Genomic DNA, 24120 nt, shown 5'->3' on the forward strand with positions numbered 1-24120 from the left:
GATCATGCTGGAGGAGGCGGAAATGTCGGAGGATGATCCGTTGAATGTGGAGGTTGGTGGGTGGAGTGTGAGGACAAGGGGAACCCTATCGTGGTTCTGGGAGGGAGGGGAAGGGGTGAGAGCAGAAGTGCGGGAAATGAAACAGACAGGGTCAAGGGCCATGTCAACCACGGTAGAGGGAAATCCTCGGTTGACATAAAGAGACTGGACTGAACTGGTTACAGAAACTATATGTAATGATAAGATATTTATTTAATGTATGTTAATGAGCGATCATTTTGGTATAAATCCGGACATTATTAGGAATAAAGTTGGGTGTTTCGTGTTTCTGACTGTAAGCAGGGTTAATTTTGACCAATCAGAGGCGCCGGTGGCCGGTTGCCCGGGTACCGACGGCGCGCTGCACTGTGGGTGCAAGATGGCGACGCGGGTGGCGAGCTGGTGCCGGCGGTTCAGCAAGTGGCTGAGTCTCGGCCCCGGCGGCAGGACAGTGGCGGCCGGCGGGCTTACACCGTGAGTCAATGAGGGCGGCAACGGCAACCCTGTGTTCTTTTGTAGAGACTGGTTACTGGCGGAGCTGAGGAGAACCCGATCCCAGCCCCCTGTTGGAGGAGGGCACCAAACGGGTCTGTCTAATCCCAATTAATAAAGCACTGAATCCGGGGCAGCGCCTCCCCTGTAGCAGGCACGGTCATCTGGACATGCACCCAAACGCTAAACATGGGCAAACAGTCGGAGACACCCTGTCCCGCAGTCTAGACTTTTAACGGCTGATGTAGCCATCCCAAAAACAGACCCATCAGGAACTTCTCCAAGCTGTTTGACAAAATTGGGAGACCACAAAGAAACATAGTTGGTAGTGATGAATGCAGCCAAGTGTTGAGGGACACTCTCTTTGAAGATTCAATGTGTAGGTAATAATTGAGGGTAGGAGTGTGAACTGGGCAAATAGTTGCATGATCTGGCAGAGGACAGAACCCAGACTGACGAGTGACTAAATAAAGCACAAAGTGAGTTCTTGGTTTTATTAAAACAATCCAGTCAGGTTTTGAATTCATTCTTGGTCCTTGGCTTTATGAAAAGAGGCATAGAGTGTAAAACCAAGCAAGGTATGCTGACCCTTTATAAATCACTGGTTTGGCCTCCGCTGGAGTATTGTGTCTAATTCTGTGCACCACACTTTAGGAAGGATGTCAAGGCCTTGGAAAGGATGCAAAGGAGATTTGCCAGAATAATATTAGGAATGAGGGACTTCAGTTATGTGGAGAGACTAGAGAAGCTGGGATTGTTCTCCTTAGAGCAGAGAAGAGGAGATATGATTGAGGTGTTCAAAATTATGAGGGGTTTTGATGAGAGTAAACAAGGAGAAACTGTTACCACTGGCAGGAGGGTCGTTAACCAGAGGTAACAGATTTAAGATAATTGGCAAAAGAACCAGAGGGAAGATGAGATTTTTAACAGCGAGTTATGATGATTTGGAATGCACTGCCTGAAAGGGTGGTGGAACCAACTTCCAAAAGGAAATTGGATACATACTTGAAGAGGAAATATTTTGTAGTATAATTCTAATTTGTCAGAACATTACAAGTTACCTGGTGTTTACGGTATAATTAGAAATCTTTAAAATCAACTTTTTGCTGATTTCCAGTGATAACTACCCAGATTTACTGAAGTTGCTGGATCTTTTTTGTTACAAGTCCAACCTGCAAAAAGACAAATTCTTCTTGGCTTTAGTGGATCCTGAGACGTGCACTTTGCATTAGTGAACATTCGATGGAATCTGGAACAGTACCCATGGATTGAAGGATTGGAGGGTAGCTAATGTTACCCCACTATTCAAAAAAGGTGGTAGAGAGAAAACGGGGAATTACAGACCAGTAAGCCTGACATCGGTAGTGGGGAAAATGCTAGAGTCCATTATAAAAGATGTAATAGCAGAGCACTTGGAAAACAGTGACAGAATCGGACAAAGTCAACATGGATTTACAAAAGGTAAATCGTGCTTGACTAATCTACTGGAATTTTTTGAGGATGTAACTGGTAAAATAGATAAGGGAGAACCAGTGGATGTGGTGTATTTGGACTTTCAAAAGGCTTTTGATGAGGTCCCGCATAATAGATTAGCGTGTAAAGTTAAGGCACATGGGATTGGGGGCAAGGTATTGACTTGGATAGAGAACTGGTTGGCAGACAGAAAGCAGAGTTGGAATAAACGGGTCTTTTTCCGAGTGGCAGGCAGTGACTAGTGGGGTACCGCACGGATCAGTCCTTGGACCCCAGCTATTCACAATATATATTAATGATCTAGACAAGGGAACTAGATGTAATATCTCCAAGTTTGAAGACGACACAAAGCTGGGTGGGCGTGTGTGCTGTGAGGAGGATGCTGAGAAATTCCAGGATGATTTGGACAGGTTGGGTGATTAGGCAGAAGCATGGCAGATGCAATAGAACGTGGATATAATTATAGAGGTTATCCAATACAGCGAGGTTATCCACTTTGGTGTCAAAAACAGGAAGGCAGATTATTATCTGAATGGCAATAGATTGGGAGACGGGGAAGTGCAACGAGACCTGGCTGTCCTTGTGCACCAGTCGCTGAAGGTAAGCAGGCGGTTAAGAAGGCAAATGGTATGTTAGCCTTCGTAGCGAGAGGGTTTGAGTACAGGAACAAGGATGTCTTGCTGCAGTTGTACAGGGCCTTGGTGAGACCACATCTTGAGTATTGTGTGCAGTTTTGGTCACCTTATCTGATGAAGGATGTTCTTGCCATGGAGGGAGTTCAGCGAAGGTTCACCAGGCTGATACCTGGGATGGCAGGAATGACGTATGAGGAGAGATTGGGTCGATTGGGCTTATACTCGCTGGAGTTTAGAAGAATGAGAGGGGATCTCATTGAAACTTATAAAATTCTGACAGGACTGGACAGACTAGATGCAGGAAGGATGTTCCTGATGGTCGGGGCATCCAGAACCAGGGGTCACAGTCTAAGGATAAGGGGTAAGCTATTTAGGACAGAAATGAGGAATTTCTTCACCCAGAGAGTGGTGAACCTGTGGAATTCTCTACCACGGAAGGCAGTAGAGACCAGTTCATTAAATATATTCAAGAAGGAGTTAGATATATTTCTTAAGGCTAAAGGGATCAAGGGATATGGGGAGAAAGCAGCGACAGGGTACTGAATTTGGATGATCAGCCATGATCGTATTGAATGGCGGAGCAGGCTTGAGGGGCCGAATGGCCTAATCCTGTTCCTATCTTCTATGTTTCTATGAAGTCATCACATAATGATGTAATTAATGTAATGTACACAGATCCCAGGACCCGCTTATCAGCTGTAAATTCTAGACAGGAGGCAAGTTCTTTAAGTACTTAAGAGTTTGAGAGAGTTATTTATAGCTACCGCACCTGACCTGTGGTGCAAAAAGGAAAATGAAGATGGTATTCAAAGAGGCATTGTGACAAAATTGAATGACCTCAAAAACTTTAAACAATATTTTGTTAACCAACCACCCAAGTAACAGCGTATACTACTGATTAACATCAAAGATGCTCAATTAAGCAAAATAAGCATTTATGATTTATAATGGAGATGGAACAAGAAAGGAATGAAAATGTGCATCCAGAAGTATGTCCATTAAGAGCTTCTGTACGATGGAATGATGAGCTCTAAAGCAAAATGGAAAATTCAGTAAATTACTGTTCATGAAGCTGTGTTGCAAACCAAAGGTCACTTTCCATAACTTGTCAAAATGTTCCTGTTATTAAAGGACAAAGTCAGCCAAGTTTCAGAAAATTGAGCTGGGATCAAGCCTAACCCTACAGTGTAGATCTTTGCATACTTCTAATTCCTGTAAAGGACTAGAGGAATTCTTTGATGACCCAAAGAACTGGGGAGAACCGACTGTGAAGTCTGGTGAGTCGCTTTTTGCAAAATCCTAAATTGATGCTTTCTAACACATCTGCATTGTAATGAACCAACTTTGAACTATTTACCTATTGTAGATTGTTTTTATTTAAATTTTTAATTTGAAAATAACGGTAGCACTTCTAAACAAGGTACAATATGTTTAGCTATTTATTTTTCCCAAATCACTGTCGTAATTGATAGGTGTGTCCTCTCTCACTCTGTTCTTCATATCAATGTTGTCCACTAGTTATCATTCAACCCTATTGCCAATGATTCCACTCTACATACACCTACTTCTTTTAGACTGCGTGCTCTCACCGTGCACAACTTCCATTCCTTTTACAGTGCAATGGCTGAATCACTGGAGCTGATCTTTATGCCCTTTGATCATAGAATCATAGAAATTTACGACACAGAAGGAGGCCGTTTGACCCATCGTGTCTGTACTGGACGAAAAATAGCTAACTGGCCTAATCCCACTTTCCAGCTCTTGGTCCATTGCCCTGTAGGTTATGACACTTCAAGTGCATATCCAAGTAGAATTCAGCAAAGGAGGACCAAGAAATTGATAAAGAAAGGGAAAATAGAATGAGAGTAAACTAGCAAGAGACATAAAAACAGACTGTAAAAGCTTCTATAGGTATGTAAAAAGGAAAAGATTAGCAAAAGTAAATCTGGGTCCCTTACAGGCTGAGACAAGAGAAATTATAATGGGGAATAAGGAAATGGCAGAGAAATTAAACAAATACTTTATGGCTGTCTTCACTGAAGATGATGCAAAAAACTTCCCAGAAATAGTGGAGAACCAAGGGTCTAGCGAGAATGAGGAACTGAAAGAAATTAGTATTAGTAAAAAAAATAGTACAGGTTAGACTATCCCTTATCCGCAATTCCGAAATTCGAAAACCTCTGAAAACCGAAAGTTTTTTCGTGGAGCGTAACTCGTGCGCACGACATGACCCGACGCGGCCGATGCTTGACCCACGCAGGTGTGAGGTGTCAGTTGTGTCTCAGCGCTGTCACACGTGCGTCTGCTGCTCTCTTTGATATTTTTTGTTTTTTTTGTGATTTGTGAAAATGTCAAAAAGAGCTGCAGATACCCCTATGGGTAACTGAGAAGCAGAAAAGGAAGCATCTCTCATTATCGATATCGCAGAAAGTGAAGTTATTGCAGAAGCTTGATCGTGGTGTGTCTGTGCGGCATCTTACTGAAGAATATGGTGTGGGAACTACCACCGTATATGACTTAAAGAAACAGAAAGACAAGTTGTTGAAGTTTTACACTGACAGTGATGACCATAAACTAATGAAAAGTAGGAAAACATTGCATAGGGCAAAAAATGAAGATCTTGACCGTGTGCTGATTGAGTGGATTCGACAACGAAGAAGTGAACGTGTGCCACTGACTGGTTTGATGGTCAAGAAACAAGCTAGAATATACCATGAAGAACTGAACATTGCAGTTGAGTGTGAATATTCAGAAGGTTGGCTGCATAAATTTAAGAAGCGTCATGGTATAAAATATCTGAAAATCTGTGGTGAAAAAGCTTCTGCTGATCATGAAGCAGCTGAAAATTACATTGACGAATTTGCCAAAATAATATCTGATGAAAACCTCAGTCCTGAACAAATTTACAATGCTGATGAAACAGCTCTGTACTGGCGCTACGTTCCTAGAAAAACATTAACAACGGCTGATGAGATTGCACCAGCAGGTTTTAAGGACGCTAAGGACAGGTTGACTGTTCTTGGGTGTGCCAATGCTGCAGGCACACACAAGTTAAAGTTGGTAGTGATTGGAAAAAGCCAACATCCGAGATGTTTGAAAGGTGTATGCCATTTACCTGTGCATTATTATGCGAGCAAGAAAGCATGGGTAACCAGAGGAATATTTTCTGACTGGTTCAATAACCACTTCGTACCAGCGATACGAGCTCATTGCAGGCAAGCTGGACTGGAAGAAAACTGCAAAATTTTATTGTTCCTGGACAACTGCTCCGCACATCCCTCTCCTGAACTTCTTGTGAAAAGTAATGTTTTCGGCATTAACTTTCCCCCTAATGTGACATCTTTAATACAGCCTTGTGACCAAGGAATTTTACGCTCCATGAAGAGCAAGTATAAAGACGTTTTTTTGAACTGTATGCTTGATGCAGTCAACAGAGGCATAGGAATCCAAAGCTTCCTGAAAGAGTGCAATGTTAAGGATGCCATTTACGCAGTTGCTAATGCTTGGAATGATGTTGATAAACCAACATTAACAAATGCTTGGCACAGACTTTGGCCTACAACGATGTTTGATGAAGATGGACCTGCAGATGAAGATTTTGAAGGATTTCCTGTCAGTAAGGAGAAGATGATATCAAACCTCCTTACTTACGCCAAAGGTTTATCATCCGAAAGTGTAAATAAGTTAGAGGAAGCTGATATCGAAGAAGTGCTGAACATTGACAATGATGCACCTGTTGTGCATTCGTTGAGTGATGGGGAAATTGCTGAAATGGTGTTAAATAAAGACAAGCATGAGGATAGTACTGATGATGATGATGACATTGTGAACACAGGTGAAAAAATCCCCATAGACGATATGGTGAAAATGTGTGATCAGTTAATTGCTGGCCTTGAACAACGTGCATTTATCAGTGAGCAAGGGATTATGGAAGTTTACTCAATTAAAGAGAGACTGCTTAGACAGAAACCAATGTTAATGAGACAGATGACACTGGAAGAAGTCTTTAAAAAGGCCGTCTGTCGTAGTGCTGCTTCATCACTTGAGAATCCTGTTCCTGGCCCACCTTCAGATGTCCGATAACAACACTGATGTACCCTCTTCTCCAAGATCCTCAAGCCAGATGTAATGTACCTTTACTGCATGTATATGTACAGGTATTTAGCTTAGTTTGTACCTGTATATGTTTGAAGTTTTACTGAATGTTTTCCTTACAAATAAACTGTACTAGAGTATTTATGGTCTATATTTATCCCACTATTTAATTTACCAAATTATTACTGTACAAATAAACTGTAATACTATTTATAGTCTTTATTTATCCCACTCAGTGTGAATATTCATAAGGTTCGCTGCAGAAATATTAATGTGTTTGCTTACGGGGTGCTGCCCAGACCCCGCTAGGGTGTCACCCGTAATACCATTCTGAAATCCGAAAAATTCCGAATTCCGAAAAACATCTGGTCCCAAGGGTTTCGGATAAGGGATAGTGCATCTGTACTGGAGAAATTAATGGGACTGAAAGCTGATAAATCCCCTGGACCTGATGGCCTACATCCTAGGGTTTTGAAAGAGGTGGCTATAGAGATAGTGGATGCATTGGTTGTCATCTTCCAAAATTTCAGAGATTCTAGAACGGTTCCCGTGGATTGGAAGGTAGCAAATGTAACCCCACTATTTAAGAAAGGAGGGAGAGAGAAAACGGGGAACTACAGACCAGTTAGCCTGACATCAGTAGTAGGGAAAATGCTAGAATCTATTATTAAGGATGTGGTAACAGGGCACTTAGAAAATAATAATAGGATTGGGCAGAGTCAACACGGATTTATGAAAGGGAAATAGTGTTTGACAAATCTGTTGAGTTTTTTGAGGTGGTAACTAGCAGAATTGATGAGGGAACCAGTGGATGTGGTGTATTTGGATTTTCAGAAGGCATTCGATAATGTGCCACACAAGAGGTTATTAAACAAAATTAGGGCTCATGGGATTGGGGGTAATATATGAGCATGGATTGATTAACAGACAGAAAACAGAGAGTAGGTATAAACGGGTCATTTTCAGGTTGGCAGGCTGTAACTAGTGGGGTACCACAAGGATCAGTGCTTGGGCCTCAGCTATTCACAATCTATATCAATGATTTGGATGAGGGGACCAAATGTAATATATCCAAGTTTGCTGATGATACAAAGCTGGGTGGGAATGTAAGTTGTGAGGAGGATGCAAGGAGGCTTCAAGGGGATATAGACAAGCTAAGTGAGTGGGCAAGAACATGGCAAATGGAATATAATGTGGAGAAATGTGAAGTTATCCACTTTGGTAGGAAAAATAGAAAAGCAGAGTTTTTTTAAATGGTGAGAGATTGTTGGTGTTCAGTGTGACCTGGGTGTCCTTGTACACAAATTACTGAAAGTTAACATGCAGGTACAGCAAGTAGTTAGGAAAGCAAGTGGTATGTTGGCCTTTATTACAAGAGGATTTGAGTAGAAGAGTAAAGATGTCTGACTGCAATTATATAGGGCCCTGGTGAGACCACACCTGGAGCATTGTGTACAGTTTTGGTCTCCTTACCTAAGGAAGGATATACTTGCCATAGAGGGAGTGCAACGAAGGTTCACCAGACTGATTCCTGGGATGGGAGGGATTAACCTATGAGGAGAGATTGAGTAGACCAGGCCTATATTCTCTAGAGTTTAGAAGAATGAGAGGTGATCTCATTGAAACATACAAAATTCTTACAGGGCTCGACAGGGTAGCTGCAAGGAGGATGTTTCCCCTGGCTGGGGAGTCTAGACCCAGGGGTTACAGTCTCAGAATAAGGGTTAGCCATTTAGGACTGAGATGAGGAAAAATTTCCTCACTCAGAGGGTTGTGAATCTTTCGAATTCTCTACCGCAGAGGGCTGTGGAGGCTCAGTCATTGAGTCTATTCAAGACAAAGATCGATAGATTTTTGGATATTAAGGGAATCAAGGGATATGGGGATCGAGCAGGAAGGTGGAGTTGAGGTAGATGATCAGCCATGATCTTACTGATTGGCGGAGCAGGCTCGAAGGGCCAAATGGCCTACTCTTGCTCCTACTTCTTATGTACTTTTTAAATGCAGCTAGGTTTTCTCCCACTACCACCTATTCAGGCAGTGAGTTCCAGACCCCCACTACCCCTCTAATCTTGCTACCATTTACTTTAAATCTATATCCCCTGGTTATGGACCTTTCTGTTACAGGAAATCGGTCCTTCCTATCCACTCTATCTAGGCCCCTCATAATTTTATACACCTCAATTAAATCTCCCCTCAGCCTCCTCTGCTCCAAAGAAAACAACCCCAGCCTATCCAATCTTTCCTCATAGCTAAAATTCTCCAGTCCTGGCAACATCCTCGTAAATCTCTTCTGTACCCTCTCCAGTGCAATCACTTATTTCCTGTAATATGGTGACCAGAACTGTACGCAGTACTCTAGCTGTGGCCTAACTAGTGTTTTATACAGTTCTTGCATAACCTCACTACTCTTATATTCTATGCCTAGGCTAGTAAAGGAAATATTGCATATGCCTTCTTAACCACCTATTCTACCTGTCCTGCTACATTATGTGGACATATACTCCAAGGTCCCTCTGTTCCTCTACACTCTCCGTAGCCTACCATTTATTGTGTATTCCCTTAAAAAGAAAAAGACTTGCATTCATATAGTGCCTTTCACGACCTCAGGGCGTCCCAAAGGGCTTTACAGCCAATGAAGTACTTTTGAAGTGTAGTCGCTGCTGTAATGTAAGAAACACAGCAGCAATGTGATAATGAACAGATAATCTGTTTGTGATGTTGATTGAGCGATAATTATTGGCTTGGACACCAGGGATAACTCCCCTGCTCTTTTTAGAAATAGTGCCATGGGATCTTTTACATGCATCTGAGAGAGCAGACGTGGTCTCAGTTTAACGTCTCATGAGACAATAAACATCTTATGTCAATTATTCCGTTTCTTCATGTCTCTTACAAATCTAATGAACAGCTACCACTTCTTACCTTTTGATGGCTACATCCTTAGCTGTTCTTCATGTCCCAATATTTTTGGCCCTGCTAGCTCCTCTGACCTCAAGTGGAGCTCCAGCGTCTCCATTTCTAAAGCTACCTCCTTTTATCATATCAAACAATTGTTTTCCACAAACAGTTCTTTACTCTATAAAGCCCAAATCTGTCTGAGGCTTCAATAATGATCCCAATTATGGGAAAGTTTTTCCAACACCTCGGACAAGATACTAGAAAACGCTGGTAATTTGTCTTTAGATTAGGTAATCTGTCACCTCTAGCCTCCAACCTTTTGCTATGTGCTAGCACCGTTGTTTCTGTTAATTCTATGGTCAGTGCACTTTCCTTGTTGCTCCTAAACTGTAAACATGCCACCCTCTGTGCTCTTTCTCCTCCCTTCATTGTGTTGAAATAGAAATTTATCATACAATTTCCTACTACTGTATAACTTTTTTTCCCAGGACCTCAAAACTGTAAAACTCCTTACCTCCCTCAGTCTTTCCTTCTTACAATTTTCAGGATATTACAACTCAATCTGGCCACACTTAATCACTATCTGATGTATCTCACCCAGGGACCCGGGTTCGAATCCGGCCTCGGGTGACTGTCTGTGTGGAGTTTGCACATTCTCCCCGTGTTTGCGTGGGTTTTCTCCGGGTGCTCCGGTTTCCTCCCACAGTCCAAAGATGTGCGGGTTAGGTTGATTGGCTATGATAAATTGACCCTTAGTGTTAGGGGGATTAAATACGTGGGGTTACGGGGATCGGGTGGGATATGTAGGGGTTACGGGGATCGGGTGGGATATGTGTCGGTGCAGGCTCGATGGGCCGAAATGGCCTCTATCTGCACTGTGGGGTTTCTGTGATTCTGTGATCTCTCTTTCTTTTCAACCCTGATAATCTGCACTATGGGTGTTGGCCCTGCATCTTGGTTTCTCAACAATAAAAAAAGGATGTGGTATCTGAATGTAGCTTTTGAATTTGCTTTTTAGGTGCACCTTGGACAGCAAAACAGCTGCGAATAAAAAGCAATGAAGATTTACACAAGCTCTGGTACATTTTGTGGTACTTTAGATGTATGCTCTAATCTCTGAAGTTTACAATAATTTCCCTTTGTGGAAAAAGCTCTTTAGTGACAATTTTCATTATATTACTGCAGTTATGTTGTGTGTTTTTGTTAATAAAACACAATTATCTTGAACTTTGAGCTTTTTCACTTTTTTGTATTTCATGGTAACATTAAATATATTCTTGATACAGGTATGTCCTCCTCAAAGAAAAGAATATGCTTTTGACTATAGAGCAAGAGGCAAAGCGACAACGATTACAAATGCCAAGTCCAGAGCGCTTAAAGAAAGTAAGGAACAAACTGCAAGGCTGTTCTGGTGCTAACAATTCTTGTAATTTTTGTTGTGAAAAATACAATATATTCCGAAGAACTGAAGAGGTGTGGTCCAATTTATTTTAGATGTAGTTCTGTGCGACTTGGTTTCTCCCAGCAACTCATCTTCTCCAGCTTAAACCATTACAACAATGAATGACATTTTCAGTAAGCATCCTAGTCCAGAAATATTGTGCAGCAATTGGAACAGTTGGTGTGTATTTTCTGGTTTCCATATTTGAAAGGTATAGTCAGCAATGTCCAATTAATATTTTTGCTATTAATAGATAGAACGATCTATGGCTAGAATTGACTCAATTGTTCAAGAACGTGAAGATGCACTGAGGTTGCTGCAGACTGGGCAGGAGAAAGGCTACCCTGGTGCTTGGAGAAGGGACATCTTTGGACGAAATTTTTGGTGAGAAACAAATACTTTTATTACAATGAAATGCATTTTGTCAAGATTTATTCATTTTCATAAAAGTTGGTTCCCAGATTTTGTATTTCAGCTTTGGTTTTCAGTTCTCAATGTCACGGATGCTTTGTGTGTTAGAAGTGGATCATTTTCCTTTGTTCTTGTATTTCATCAATCTATCCAGTAATGTCTAAAACTATCTATAGAGAAGTGACGTTTCCTTCTCCTAAATACTTCAGATGTAAAATCTTTAGAGGTTCTGGTATGTGTGCAACAGTATGTAAATATAAAAATGTGGTGTGGCACATCTACACATGAAACAATTATTTAAAAACACTAATCTCCTGTTCATGGAGTCCTAGAGTGGGGCCAAAACCCACAACCTTCTGACTCAGTGCTACCACTGAGCCAAGCTGACAAATATAACCGCATGGTTGTGAAGTGGCATTGCTCACAGTGAATCAGAATAGCGGTGTGATGCCAAGTAGTATTATTTGGGACACTGATTTATCAGTATTGCGGCAACCCAAGGCCTAGCAGTATGTTGAAATATCCAGCACTAGGAAGAGATGTTCTGGCAGCATTTTGGGCAAACACTGAGTTCGGGACTGTGGTATCTGGGAATTCTCTCAATGGCTTTGTTTTTTTACATCTGCCATTTTTTCTTCTGAAATTTCCAATGTCTAAAATGATTACATTTGACCATTGAAATTCCATTTAATATCTAAGTTTTACTTGAAGGCCTCAGCCTCTCATAAGCTCAGATTTGATATTTTGGTCTACAGCTGTGATGTCATCAGCTGAATTTGGATGGTACAATCTGAGCATGTGCCATATACCCAATTTCTCAAGATGCATCCTATACTGAGGAGTACTTTTCTTTAGCTTCTTGCTCTTTGTTCAAAAGTTTCTCAAAATTTGAAGAAAAGCTAGAGGACAGATTTCAAAAACATTACCGAGGCAAAATTCATTTTCAGGTTTTTCTAACAGGGTGGCTGGGCATGTGTGCAAGAAAAATGACTATTCTGACGATATACCTGTTTTAGCCCTTGTTTTGTGCTCTATAAACTTTGCAAGTGGAAGAGACTAGGGTCAAAGAGAGGTTGAGGGGGAAGAAAGGGTGTATCTTTTTTCAAGTAACGTTACTTCAGTTTTCAAATAAAAACCACCACTTGCATTCAGTTTGGAAAAAGTCAGTGCTGCTGATGTAGACCTGAGACAGAAATTATAACAGATTGAGGAAGAGATACAAAAAAAAAGTTCATATTTTAAACAAGACTTACCTGAAGTAAAGTGTTGAGAATTCAATCTCCAGTTTGTTTCAAATCTTTTGGAAAATGCAAAGGATGAGGAGACACACCCTTTGCTTGAGTCAAAAGCTGGGAAGCTGCAGATGCTCAACGTAGATGTAGTTGGAAACTCCTAACTGTTCCAGGGGAAAATATCCAGTCTAAGTCAAGGCTACTGAGACAGGGTGAGGGCTTGAAAACTTTAAGGAAGGCATTAAAAGACAACTTGCTGGTTAAATGTGATTAGATTGTTAATGTCAAAATTGTGTTTAAAACCTTATTTTGGCCATAGAATAGTCAATTACTTCTAATTTGCTGCTGTTCTACTTTGGGTAATATTGACAGATAAAGCATTACTCATAAATCATAACACAGGACGTTCGGTTAATGTGCACAGAAGGCATGCTTTACATGAGACTTAATATTTAATCACATTGTAAGTCAGAGGATATACTGTTTGAGAAGGACAGGGCTATTATACGATGTAATGCACAATGCATTATTATGTGTTAAAGTGTAGTTGTGTGGAATTTGTTTAATGTCAAAATATGTAGCTATTGTAGTTAGTTAAGGTCATTTAGACCTCAATAGATCTTCAAGTCAATTAGGTCAGACTGGCATTGTGACTCCTTAAGTCATTCAGAAGCTATCTGTCCCTTGTTCCCACTACATCCCCTCCTACTTCCCATGTGCACCAGACCTCCTTCAGGTCTACCACCACCCCCCTTCCACTATCACTCCTTTTGTGTGTCCTTAACATTTGGCACTACCACCTCATTGCTTGTATGCTCCTTAACCTGTCATCACACTTAATGCATATGATAGCCACTTCCCTTTTACCTCTCCTAGTGACTTGCTGAGGCCTCATCTTGTGCTATCCTTGGGCCTCAGCTATTTACAATCTATATTGATGCCTTGGATGAAGGGACTGAGTGTAACGTATCCAAGTTTGTTGTTGATACAAAGTTAGGTGGGAAAGTAAGCTGTGAGGAGGCTGCAGAGAGATATAGACAGGTTGACTAAGTGGGCAAGAACATGGCAAATGGAATACAATGTGGGGAAGTGTGAAGTTATCCACTTTGATAGAAAAAACAAAAGCAGAATATTTTTTGAATGGAGAGAGACTGGGAAATGTTTGCACTCAGGGACCTGGGTGTCCTTGTTCATGAATCAAAGTTAACATGCAGGTACAGCAAGCAATTAGGAAAGCAAATGGTATATTTGCTTTTGTTACAAAGGAATTAGAGTACAGAGTAAAGAAATCTTACTACAATTATACAGGGCATTGAATTATACAGGGCATTGGTGAGGCTACACCTGGAGTACTGTGTATAGTTCTGGTCTCCTTCCCTAACGAAAGGCATGCTTGCCTTCGAGGGAGTGCAGCAAACGTTCACTAGACTGATTCCTGGGATGAGAGGATTGCCCTATGAGGAGAGATTGAGTAGACTAGGCCTATATTCCTTAGAGTTTAGAAGAATGAGAGGTGATCTAATTGAAACATATAAAATTCTTAAGGGGGTTGACAGGGTTAATGTTGAGAAAATGTTTCCCCTGGCTGGGGAATCTAGAACATAAGGTCACAGTCACAGAAACATAGAAGATAGGAGTAGGCCATTCGGCCCCTCGAGCCTGTTCCGCCATTTAATGAGAGCATGGCTGATCATCCAAATTCAGTACCCTGTCCCTGCTTTCTCCCTATATCCCTTGACCCCTTTAGCCTTAAGAAATATATCTAACTCCTTCTTGAATATATTTAATGAATTGGCCTCAGCTGCCTTGTGTGGTAGAGAATTCCACAGGTTCACCACTCTCTGGGTGAAGAAATTCCTCCTCATCTCAGTCCTAAATGGCTTACCCCTTATCCTTAGACTGTGACCCCTGGTTCTGGACTCCCCCGCCATCGGGAATATCCTTCCCGCATCTAGTCCTGTTAGAATTTTATAAGTTTCAATGAGATCTCCTCTCATTTTTCTAAACTCTAGCGAATATAAGCCCAATCGACCCAATCTCTCTTCATAAGTCATTCCTGCCATCCCAGGTATCCGTCTGATGAATCTTCGCTGCACTCCCCCCATGGCAAGAACATCCTTCCTCAGATAAGACGACCAAAACTGCACACAATACTCGATGTGGTCTCACCAAGGCCCTGTACAACTGCAGCAAGACATCCTTGCTCCTGTACTCAAAGCCTCTCGCTATGAAGGCCAACATACCATTTGCCACCTTAACCGTCTGCTGCACCTGCATGCTTACCTTCAGCGACTGGTGCACAAGGACACCCAGGTCTTGTTGCACTTCCCCTTTTCCCAATCTATTGCCGTTCAGATAAACTGTCTTCCTGTTTTTGCCACCAAAGTGGATAACCTCACATTTATCCACATTATCATGCATCTGCCCAATCACCTAACTTGTCCAAATCATATTGGAGTTTCTCTGCATCCTCCTCACAGCACACTCGCCCACCCAGCTTTGTGTCGTCTGCAAACTTGGGAGATTTTACATCTAGTTCCCTCGTCTAGATCATTAATATATATTGTGAATAGCTGGGGTCCTAGCACTGATCCCTGCGGTACCCCACTAGTCACTGCCTGCCACTCGGAAAAAGACCCGTTTATTCCAACTCTTTGCTTCCTGTCTGCCAACCAGTTATCTATCCAAGTCAGTACCTTACCCCTAATCCCATGTGCTTTAACTTTACACGCTAATCTCTTATGCGGGACCTTATCAAAAGCCTTCTGAAAGTCCAAATACACCACATCCACTGGTTCTCCTTTATCTATTCTACCAGTTACATCCTCAAAAAATTCCAGATTAGTCAAGCACGATTTACCTTTTGTAAATCCATGTTGACTTTGTCCGATCCTGTCACTGTTTTCCAAGTGCTCTGCTATTACATCTTTTATAATGGACTCTAGCATTTTCCCCACTACCGATGTCAGGCTTACCGGTCTATAATTCCGTTTTCTCTCTACCACCTTTTTTAAATAGTGGGGTTACATTAGCTACCCTTCAATCCATGGGAACTGTTCCAGACTCTATTGAATTTTGGAAGATGACCAGCAATGCATCTACTATTTCTAGGGCCACTGCCTTAAGTAGCCTAGGATGTAGACTTATCAGCCTTCAATCCAGTCAATTTCCCTAACACCATTTCCCTACAAATACTGATTTCATTCAGTTCCTCCCTCTCATTAGACCCTATATTCCCCAACATCTCTGGGAGGTTATTTGTGTCCTTCCTTTGTGAAGACAGAACCAAAGTATGTATTTAATTGGTTCCCCATTATAAATTCCCCTGATTCTGACTGCAAGGGACCTATGCTTGACTTCACCAATCTTTTTCTCTTCACATATCTATAGAAGCTTTTAGTCAGTTTTTATGTTCCCTGAAAGCTTACTCGCATACTCTATCTTCCCCCTCTTAATTAATCCCTTTGTCCTCCTTTGCTGAATCCTAATGTTAGAAATGCTGCAACAGGAATATTATGGAGCTTAATTTGAAATGTTGATAGTTTCTATCATGAACTTAATGTGATTCAATTTCTCCATCCAAAACAGTAGCCAAAAAATAATGTCCTGCCACAGGTTTCTGACACTAAAAATAACTTCACTATTGGAAAACTTTATAAATGAATCCACCAGCGCAACTTTATAGCAGAGTTCTGTAATCCAAGCTGTGAGTACAGGAAACTCTCGATTTACCAGCACCCAAACAACCGGAAATCTCGGTTAACCAGCAAAATTCAGGAGTAGGTTCAGTTAAGTTTTTCTTCATATTAGTGGCCATTTCTACATAAGAACATAAGAAATAGGAGGAGTAGGCCAATCGGCCCCTCGATCCTGCTCCGCCATTCAATAAGATCATGGCTGATCTGATCCTAACCGCCAATCTACTATCACAGAACCATCTCCTGAATCTAACAGAATTAGACACACAAAATAGGAGCAGGATCGGGCTACACGGCCCCTGGGCCCGCTCCGCTACCCACAGGGCCATGACCGATCCGAACCAAGACTCATGTCCAAATTCCTGCCCGCTCCCCGTAACCCTTAATTCCCTTTACTTCTAGGAAACTGTCTATTTCTGTTTTAAATTTATGTAATGATGTAGCTTCTACAGCTTTTTGGGGCAGCATATTCCATGGACCTACCACCCTCTGAGTGAAGTAGTTCCTCCTCATCTCAGTTTTGAAAGAGCAACCCCTTATTCTAAGACTATGCCCCCTAGTTCTAGTTTCACCCATCATCGGGAATATCCTCCCCGCATCCACCCGATCCAACCCCTTCACAATCTTATGTTTCAATAAGATCACCTCTCATTCTTCTGAACTCCAAATGAGTAGAGTCCCAATCTACTCAACCTCTACTCATACGTCCATCCCCTCATCCCCGGGATTAACCAAGTGAACCTTCTTTGTACTGACTCGAGAGCAAGTATGTCTTTTCTTATGGACACCAAAACTGTATGCAGTATTCCAGGTGCGGTCTCACCAATACCTTGTACAACTGAAGCAATACCTCCCTATTTTTATATTCTATCCCCCTAGCAATGAAAGCCAACATTCCATTGGCCTTCTTAATCACTTGCTGCACCTGCATACTAACCTTTTGAGTTTCATGCACCAGGACCCCCAGATCCCTTTGTACTTCAGTACTTTCCAGTTTCTTGCCATTAAGATAATAACTTGCTCTATGATTTTTCCTGCCAAAGTGCATAACCTCACACTTTCCAGTATTGTATTCCATCTGCCAAATCTCTGCCCACTTAGCCTGTTTATGTCCCCTTGCAGGTTTTTTATGTCCTCCTCACTCACTACTTTCCCTCCCATCTTAGTATCATCTGCAAACTTTGATATGTTACACTCGGTCCCCTCCTCCAAATCGTTAATATAGATTGTAAAGAGTTGGGGACCCAGCACTGACCCCTGCGGAACACCACTAGTTACTGATTGCCAGTCTGAGAACGAACCATTTAGCCCAACTCTCTGCCTTCTGTTAGATAGCCAATCCTCTCTCCATGCCAGAATATTACCCCCAATCCCATGATTTTTTATCTTAAGCAATAATCTTGTGGCACCTTGTCAAATGCCTTTTGGAAGTCTAAATACACTACGTCCACTGGTTCCCCTTTATCCACCCTATATGTTACTTCCTCAAAGTTAACTCCAGCAAATTTGTCAAACATGACTTCCCCTTCATAAAACCATGCTGACTTTGTCCTATTAAATTATGATTATCCAAATGTCCTGTTACTGTCTCCTTAATAATGGACTCCAATATTTTACCTACCACAGATGTTAGGCTAACCGGTCTATAGTTTCCAGCCTTCTGTCCACTGCCCTTTTTAAATTACATTAGCAGTTTTCCAGTCTGCCAGGACCTTTGCTGAGTCCAGGGAGTTTTGGAAAATTATTACCAATGCATCCACAATCCCTACCGCCACTTCCCTCAAGACCCTAGGATGTAAGCCATCAGGTCCAGGTGATTTATCCGCCTTGAGTCCCATTATTTTACCAAGTACCACTTCCTTAGTGATTTTGATCGTGTTTAGCTCCTCCCTCCCCCCCAATAGCCCCCTGTTTGTCCAGTGTTGGGATATTCTTAGTGTCTTCTACTGTAAAGACTGATGTAAAATATTCATTCAGTGTTTTTGCCATCTCCATATTTCCCACCATTAATTTCCCGGTCTCATCCTCTAAGGGACCAACATTTACTTTAGCCACCCTTTTTCTTTTTATATAACTATAAAAACTCTTACTATCTGTTTTTATATTTTTTGCTCATTTACTTTCATAATCTATCTTCCCTTTCTTAATCAATCTTTTTGTTATTTTTTGCTGTCTTTTAAAGTTTTCCCAATCCTCTATCCTCCCACTAGATTTGGCTACCTTATATGCCCTTGCTTTTAGTCGAATACTATCCTTAATTTCTTTACTTAGCCACGGATGGCTGTCTTTTCTTTTACACCCTTTTCTTCAGTGGAATATATATTTTTTGGAAGTTGTAAAATAACTCCTTAAATGTACACCACTGATCATGTATCTTCTTACCCTTTAATCTATTTCCCCAATCCACTCTACTCAATTCCGCTCTCATACCGTCATAGTCTCCTTTATTCAAGCTTAGCACGCTTGTTTGAGATCCAACCTTCTCACCCTCTAATTGAATATGGAATTCAACCATGTTATGGTCACTCATTCCAAGGGGATGCTTTACTAGGACATTTTTAATTAATCCTGTCTCATTACACAGGACCAGATCTAAGGTTGCTTGCCCCCTGGCCGGTTCAGTTACATACTGCTCAAGAAACCCATCCCTAATATACTCAATGAACTCATCCTCAAGGCAGCCCTGCCCAATTTGATTTGTCCAATTAATATGATAGTTAAATCCCCCATAATTATAGATGCTCCCTTATTACAAGCCTCAACTATTTCCTGATTGATACTCCGTCCAACATAGTTGCAACTGTTCGGAGGCCTATAGACTACGCCCACTAGTGTTTTTTTCCCCCTTATTATTCCTTACCTCCACCCAAACTGTTTCATTATCCTGATCTTGTGACCCAATATCATTTCTCTGTATTAGTGATTCCTTCCTTTATTAACATAGCCACTCCACCTCCCCTTCCTTCCTGCCTGTCCTTCCTGATCGTTAAGTAACCTGGTATGTTTAATTCCCAGGCATTGTCACCCTGCAGCCATGTTTCTGTAATGGCCATAAGATCATACCCATATGTAGTTATTTGTGCCATTAACTCGTCTATTTTGTTACGAATGCTACGTGCATTCAGATAGAGAACTTTCAAATATGTTTGGTGACACTTAGTTCCTGCTTTTGCCCTTTTTATTACTTTACCTTTTACTCCATATCTTCTGCCCCTTCCTGACACGCTCTGGTTTTTAATTTCCCCACTGCTACCTAAATCTATGACCTTCTCTGTTGTCATTTTTATTATTTGCTCTCTAGGAACCTCCCCCCCCACTAGTTAGTTTAAAGCCCTCTCTACAGCCCTAGTTATATGATCCGCCAGGACTCTAGTCCCAGCACTGGCCAAGTGAAGCCCGTCCCAACGGAACAGCTCCCTCCTGCCCCAGTACTGGTGCCAGTGTCCCAGGAAGCAAAACCCATTTCTCCCACACCAGTCTTTAAGCCACGCATTTAACTCTAATTTTATTTGTCCTAGCCAAATTCGCTCGTGGCTCAGGTAATAATCGAGATTATTACCCTTGAGGTTCTGTTTTTTAATTTGACCCCTAGCTGCTCATACTCCTTTAACAGAACCGGCTTCCTAATCCTATCTACATCGTTTGTACCAACATGGACCACGACAACTGGATCCACCCCCTCCCACTGCAAGTTTCTTTCCAGCCCAGAGGAGATGTCCTTAACCCTGGCACCGGGTAGGCAACACAGCCTTCGGGACTCTCGCTCTCGGCTGCAGAGAACTCTATCTATCCCCCTAATAATACTATCCCCTACCACTGCAACATTTCTATTTACTCCCCCCCTCTTGAATGGCCCCCCGTTCCACAGTGCTGTGGCCAGGTTGCTCATCCTCCCTGCAGTCCCTGCTCCTGTCCCCACAGGGACTAAGAACCTCGAACCTGTTGGTCAAGAGCAAGGGCTGCGGCTCCTCCAGCTCTACCTCCTGGATCCCCGTACCTGCCTCACTCGTAGTCACACCGTCCTGTCCCTGACCATGGGCTACATCTGAATTACTTAACTTCATAGGTGTGATCACCTCCTGATACACAGAGTCCAGGTACTTCTCCCCCTCCCTGATGTGTCGCAGTGTCTGAAGCTCAGACTCCAGCTCATCAACACGGAGCTGGAGTTCCTGTAGCAGCAGACACTTGTCCCAGACGTAATCACCGTGAGCCTCAATGGGGTTCACCGGCTCCCACATCTCGCAACAGTAGCACATCACCTGCTCCATTCTATGGAGTTAATTAAATTTTTTATTGTTAGTTATGGACACCCTCTGCCCGATTTTAGATGCTAGTATCCCCTTTAATTAATTGGATTTAAATTAAATCAATCCCTCTAGTTACACCGGTTAAATGGTTTACCAACAGTCAGTCTGCACCAGAAAGGCCTTATTAACTACAACCCAGAGTTAAAGTTTGAAAAGAGCACCTAACACCCCACTTACCCTAACTCACACTTACCCAAACTCAGAGCACTCTTTGATGACTCAGTGCTTGCTCGCACTAGGACTGGTCTTTTTATACTGTTTGTTTGTTTACAGCCAAATGAGTCACCCCTGCTGATTGGTTAGAAAACTGGTTTCCACTGCCTGCTGTGCCAATTTACTCCTACTGTAGTGTAACCTTGTTTTACTTTTCTTAAACCAACAGAATCCCAAATATTTAACTTTTCCCCTTTACTTAAACTGCTTAAAGTAATCTTATCAAGAATGATTTAAAGAGAAATAACAATTAAAGAACTCTCACTCTTACCCAAACTCACAGCACTCTTTGATGACTCGCACTTACCCTTTAACTAATTAATTAAAATTAAATGAATCCCACCAATTTCACTACGGTTAAATTATATATTTAAGGGCCCTGGTTTACAAACTGTCCCTGGTACACCACAGCAACCTTAAAAACTATAAACCACAGACTTAAAGTTTTAAAACGAGAGAAATACTCCAACCACCTACCTACTTGATTCTTGGCTGTGTAATCGGGGGTTTCTGCATTTGTTGCTAAGCAACAGGGACGCGTGGCCAGGGTTCTTGCAGCTGTTGCTAAGCAACAGGGAAGCCTGGATTTGTTGCTGTGTACGGAGCTCTCGTACCTTTTAATTATAACTCTCTGTAATCCGGACTTTGATCAACCGGCACCATGCCGGTCCCGGATAAAGAGTTTCCTGTATTAGTTTACTCAAGGCAGTTTGCATTCTAGTGAATGCTGTCTGCTTTTATAATACAGTTTTAATTATAACATACTAGTGTTGATAATGTACGTGCATATTGGTTTCTATTTCACTGATTTAACTCCAGATTCTTCTTTCTAGGTATAAATTTAGGGAATGGCCTATTCCTTGGTACCTAAACAAGATATACAGAAGGAAACGATTTTACACCCCACCATTTGTGGACATTTTTGTTAGGTAATAAATCAGATTATTTTATCTGAACAGCAGTTTACTATTCAACTGTTTCAATGTTTGTGGTAATGTCATCCATTAATTTCTCAAACCATATGTACATAGGATATTTCAGTGCAATAACATTGTAAAAAGTAGATACTTGGGAACCAGTAATATGAATGATGAGGAAAAACTCCTGAAACATTTAAGTATGTAATGCAGGTGAAGGTGTAAGCCTGGCACGGCATAGAGAGAACCACCGATTCCATGTTCACACCTTTGTATTTAGGATTGGGGGTTTACAGCCATATTTTGCTCCAAATTGACTTTTTTTGAAAGCTTGTTTAAAGGTGTAGCTTTAAAAAAAAAAAAAAATCACTCCAAGTTACCTCTCTTCAAACTTCTTTTTAAAATTTAACTTGAAGTTTACCAAAGAATGAAAGGAAAAAGTGAAACCAAGAAAACTGCTGAGCTGGCAATAAATAAGGAATTGGTAGAGCGGGGCCTGTCATGCTTTATAGTACCAGCAAAGTATTTTGTTGTAGCTGGAAATAAGCTAAAGTCTGTCTTGCTCCCTGGAGGACTCGGATTGGTTAACAACTGGCAAGAGTCCTATAGATCCCAAGTTTGAATCCCCATCAATGCAGACTTCGAGATCTGGTTCAGTGGCAGTAGGCAAGGTTGCTACAAAAGACCCTACCTTGGACTAGCAGGTGAAAATCAACCAGGATAGTTGGTCCTGACTAGCATCCAGTGACACCTGCTAGAAATGGGCTGAGGACAGGATTAGACTCTGCTCTGATGTTCCCTATGGTTAAATAGCCCAACATCTAGGCTTGCACCTGAAGAATGGGTGTTGGGCTCGATACCATACCCTAGCAAATCAAATATCTTGAACTAGCAAAAAAAAGTCATAATACAAAAAGAAACTGACTTTGTTTTATTTATGCTAGGCGACGAATTGAGCAGCACCTACGTCAAAAGAACAATTCAAAGAAGGCAGCAAAGGAGAAAGAAAAAGTACTAAATGAAAAATTCCCTCGGCTATCTGCATCAGCACAAAGTTAACTTTACATTGTAAAGAGAATGTGAAAATAAAATGGGTAAAAGATGGTTTATTGTCAGTTTAAAAATGAGTTGCATCAATTAAACATTAAACTCATGCGTGTTTGTTCAGAAGTGCACAGGACAGTTGCAAATTTATAACAATAGTTACAGGTAATTAAAGGACTATTGCGGCTAAGTTTATCCCACTCTTCTGGATTAGCCTTCGGCTGACATGTAAACAACCGATTCAATAAAAGGCACAAGATAAACTGTTAAATCTATACTGTGTACAAAACATAACCGGTGCTTACAAAAATATCACTAGTGAAATATTTGGTGTTACTTGAACATGGCATGATTTGTATCTATAGTAAATTGAAAGAGTTTAAAAGTTATTACTTTTAACTTTAGTAGGGCAGCACGGTGGCATAGTGGTTAGCACTGTTGCCTCACAGCGCCAGGGACCCGGGTTCGAATCCGGCCTCGGGCGACTGTCTGTGGAGTTTGCACATTCTCCCCGTGTTTGCGTGGGTTTTCTCCGGGTGCTCCGGTTTCCTCCCACAGTCCAAAGATGTGCGGGTTAGGTTGATTGGCTATGATAAAATTGACCCTTAGTGTAAGGGGGATTAAATACGTGGGGTTACAGGGATAGGGTGGGATATGTGTTGGTGTAGGGGTTATGGGGATCGGGTGGGATATGTGTCGGTGCAGGCTCGATGGGCCGAAATGGCCTCTATCTGCACTGTGGGGTTTCTGTGATTCTGTCTTTGTTTTTGGGGACGTGGTTGGTCAATAAAATTGACTGATCATTATTTTTTTTTAAAAACCTTTATAAAATATACATTAGTATCTAGCCATTATACAAAGAAGCCAGTGGAAAAAAATTTGTACAGGAGGTTTAGCACTGTTCCTGAGAACCCTACTTGGGACAAAAGAAAACCTGACAGCTGCAACACCTTCACAAAGGTAATGAATCCATAACTAATCGCCTTAATTTTAAGGGCATTTTCTTTCAACGCATTGTTTCCCTCCTTCTTCATATTCCTGCTTGGAGATCCACATCTGCTGGAATGTACCCTAGTAAAAATCAAAAAAATAACTTAGCTAAGCATTATTAAATGCAAACACTCGTGTGTTGCAGCAATGATGTCCATCATTCACAATTGATTTGCACATCACTGCAGCAAAATAAAGAAATGACTGGGGGACAGAAAGCAGAGAGAAG

The 24120-nt window shown here is 41.6% G+C and overlaps 2 protein-coding genes across 3 annotated transcripts in view; one reads left to right on the forward strand and one right to left on the reverse strand.

Moving 5' to 3' along the window:
* The first annotated feature begins 374 nt into the window (after positions 1–374).
* On the forward strand, positions 375–22961 carry mrpl47 (mitochondrial ribosomal protein L47). The gene is made up of 7 exons (XM_085990271.1): positions 375–513; positions 3771–3916; positions 10654–10714; positions 10922–11018; positions 11330–11460; positions 21774–21869; positions 22802–22961. Exons 1-7 carry the CDS (start codon positions 419–421, stop codon positions 22914–22916), a joined length of 741 nt encoding a protein of 246 aa, XP_085846397.1. The 5' UTR covers positions 375–418; the 3' UTR covers positions 22917–22961.
* Positions 22774–24120, reverse strand: part of actl6a (actin-like 6A) — a 34773-nt gene continuing 33426 nt past the window's right edge. For both annotated transcript variants that reach the window (XM_085990266.1, XM_085990265.1), the window contains one exon: positions 22774–23972. In XM_085990266.1, coding sequence (XP_085846392.1) covers positions 23892–23972 — 81 coding nt within the window. In that variant the 3' untranslated portion in view covers positions 22774–23891. The remainder of the gene's footprint in view (positions 23973–24120) is intronic.

Source organism: Somniosus microcephalus, chromosome 6 (genome assembly GCF_052327205.1).
Source record: "Somniosus microcephalus isolate GS21.2 chromosome 6, FLI_Smic_1.0, whole genome shotgun sequence".
Classification (NCBI taxonomy): Eukaryota; Metazoa; Chordata; class Chondrichthyes; order Squaliformes; family Somniosidae; genus Somniosus; species Somniosus microcephalus.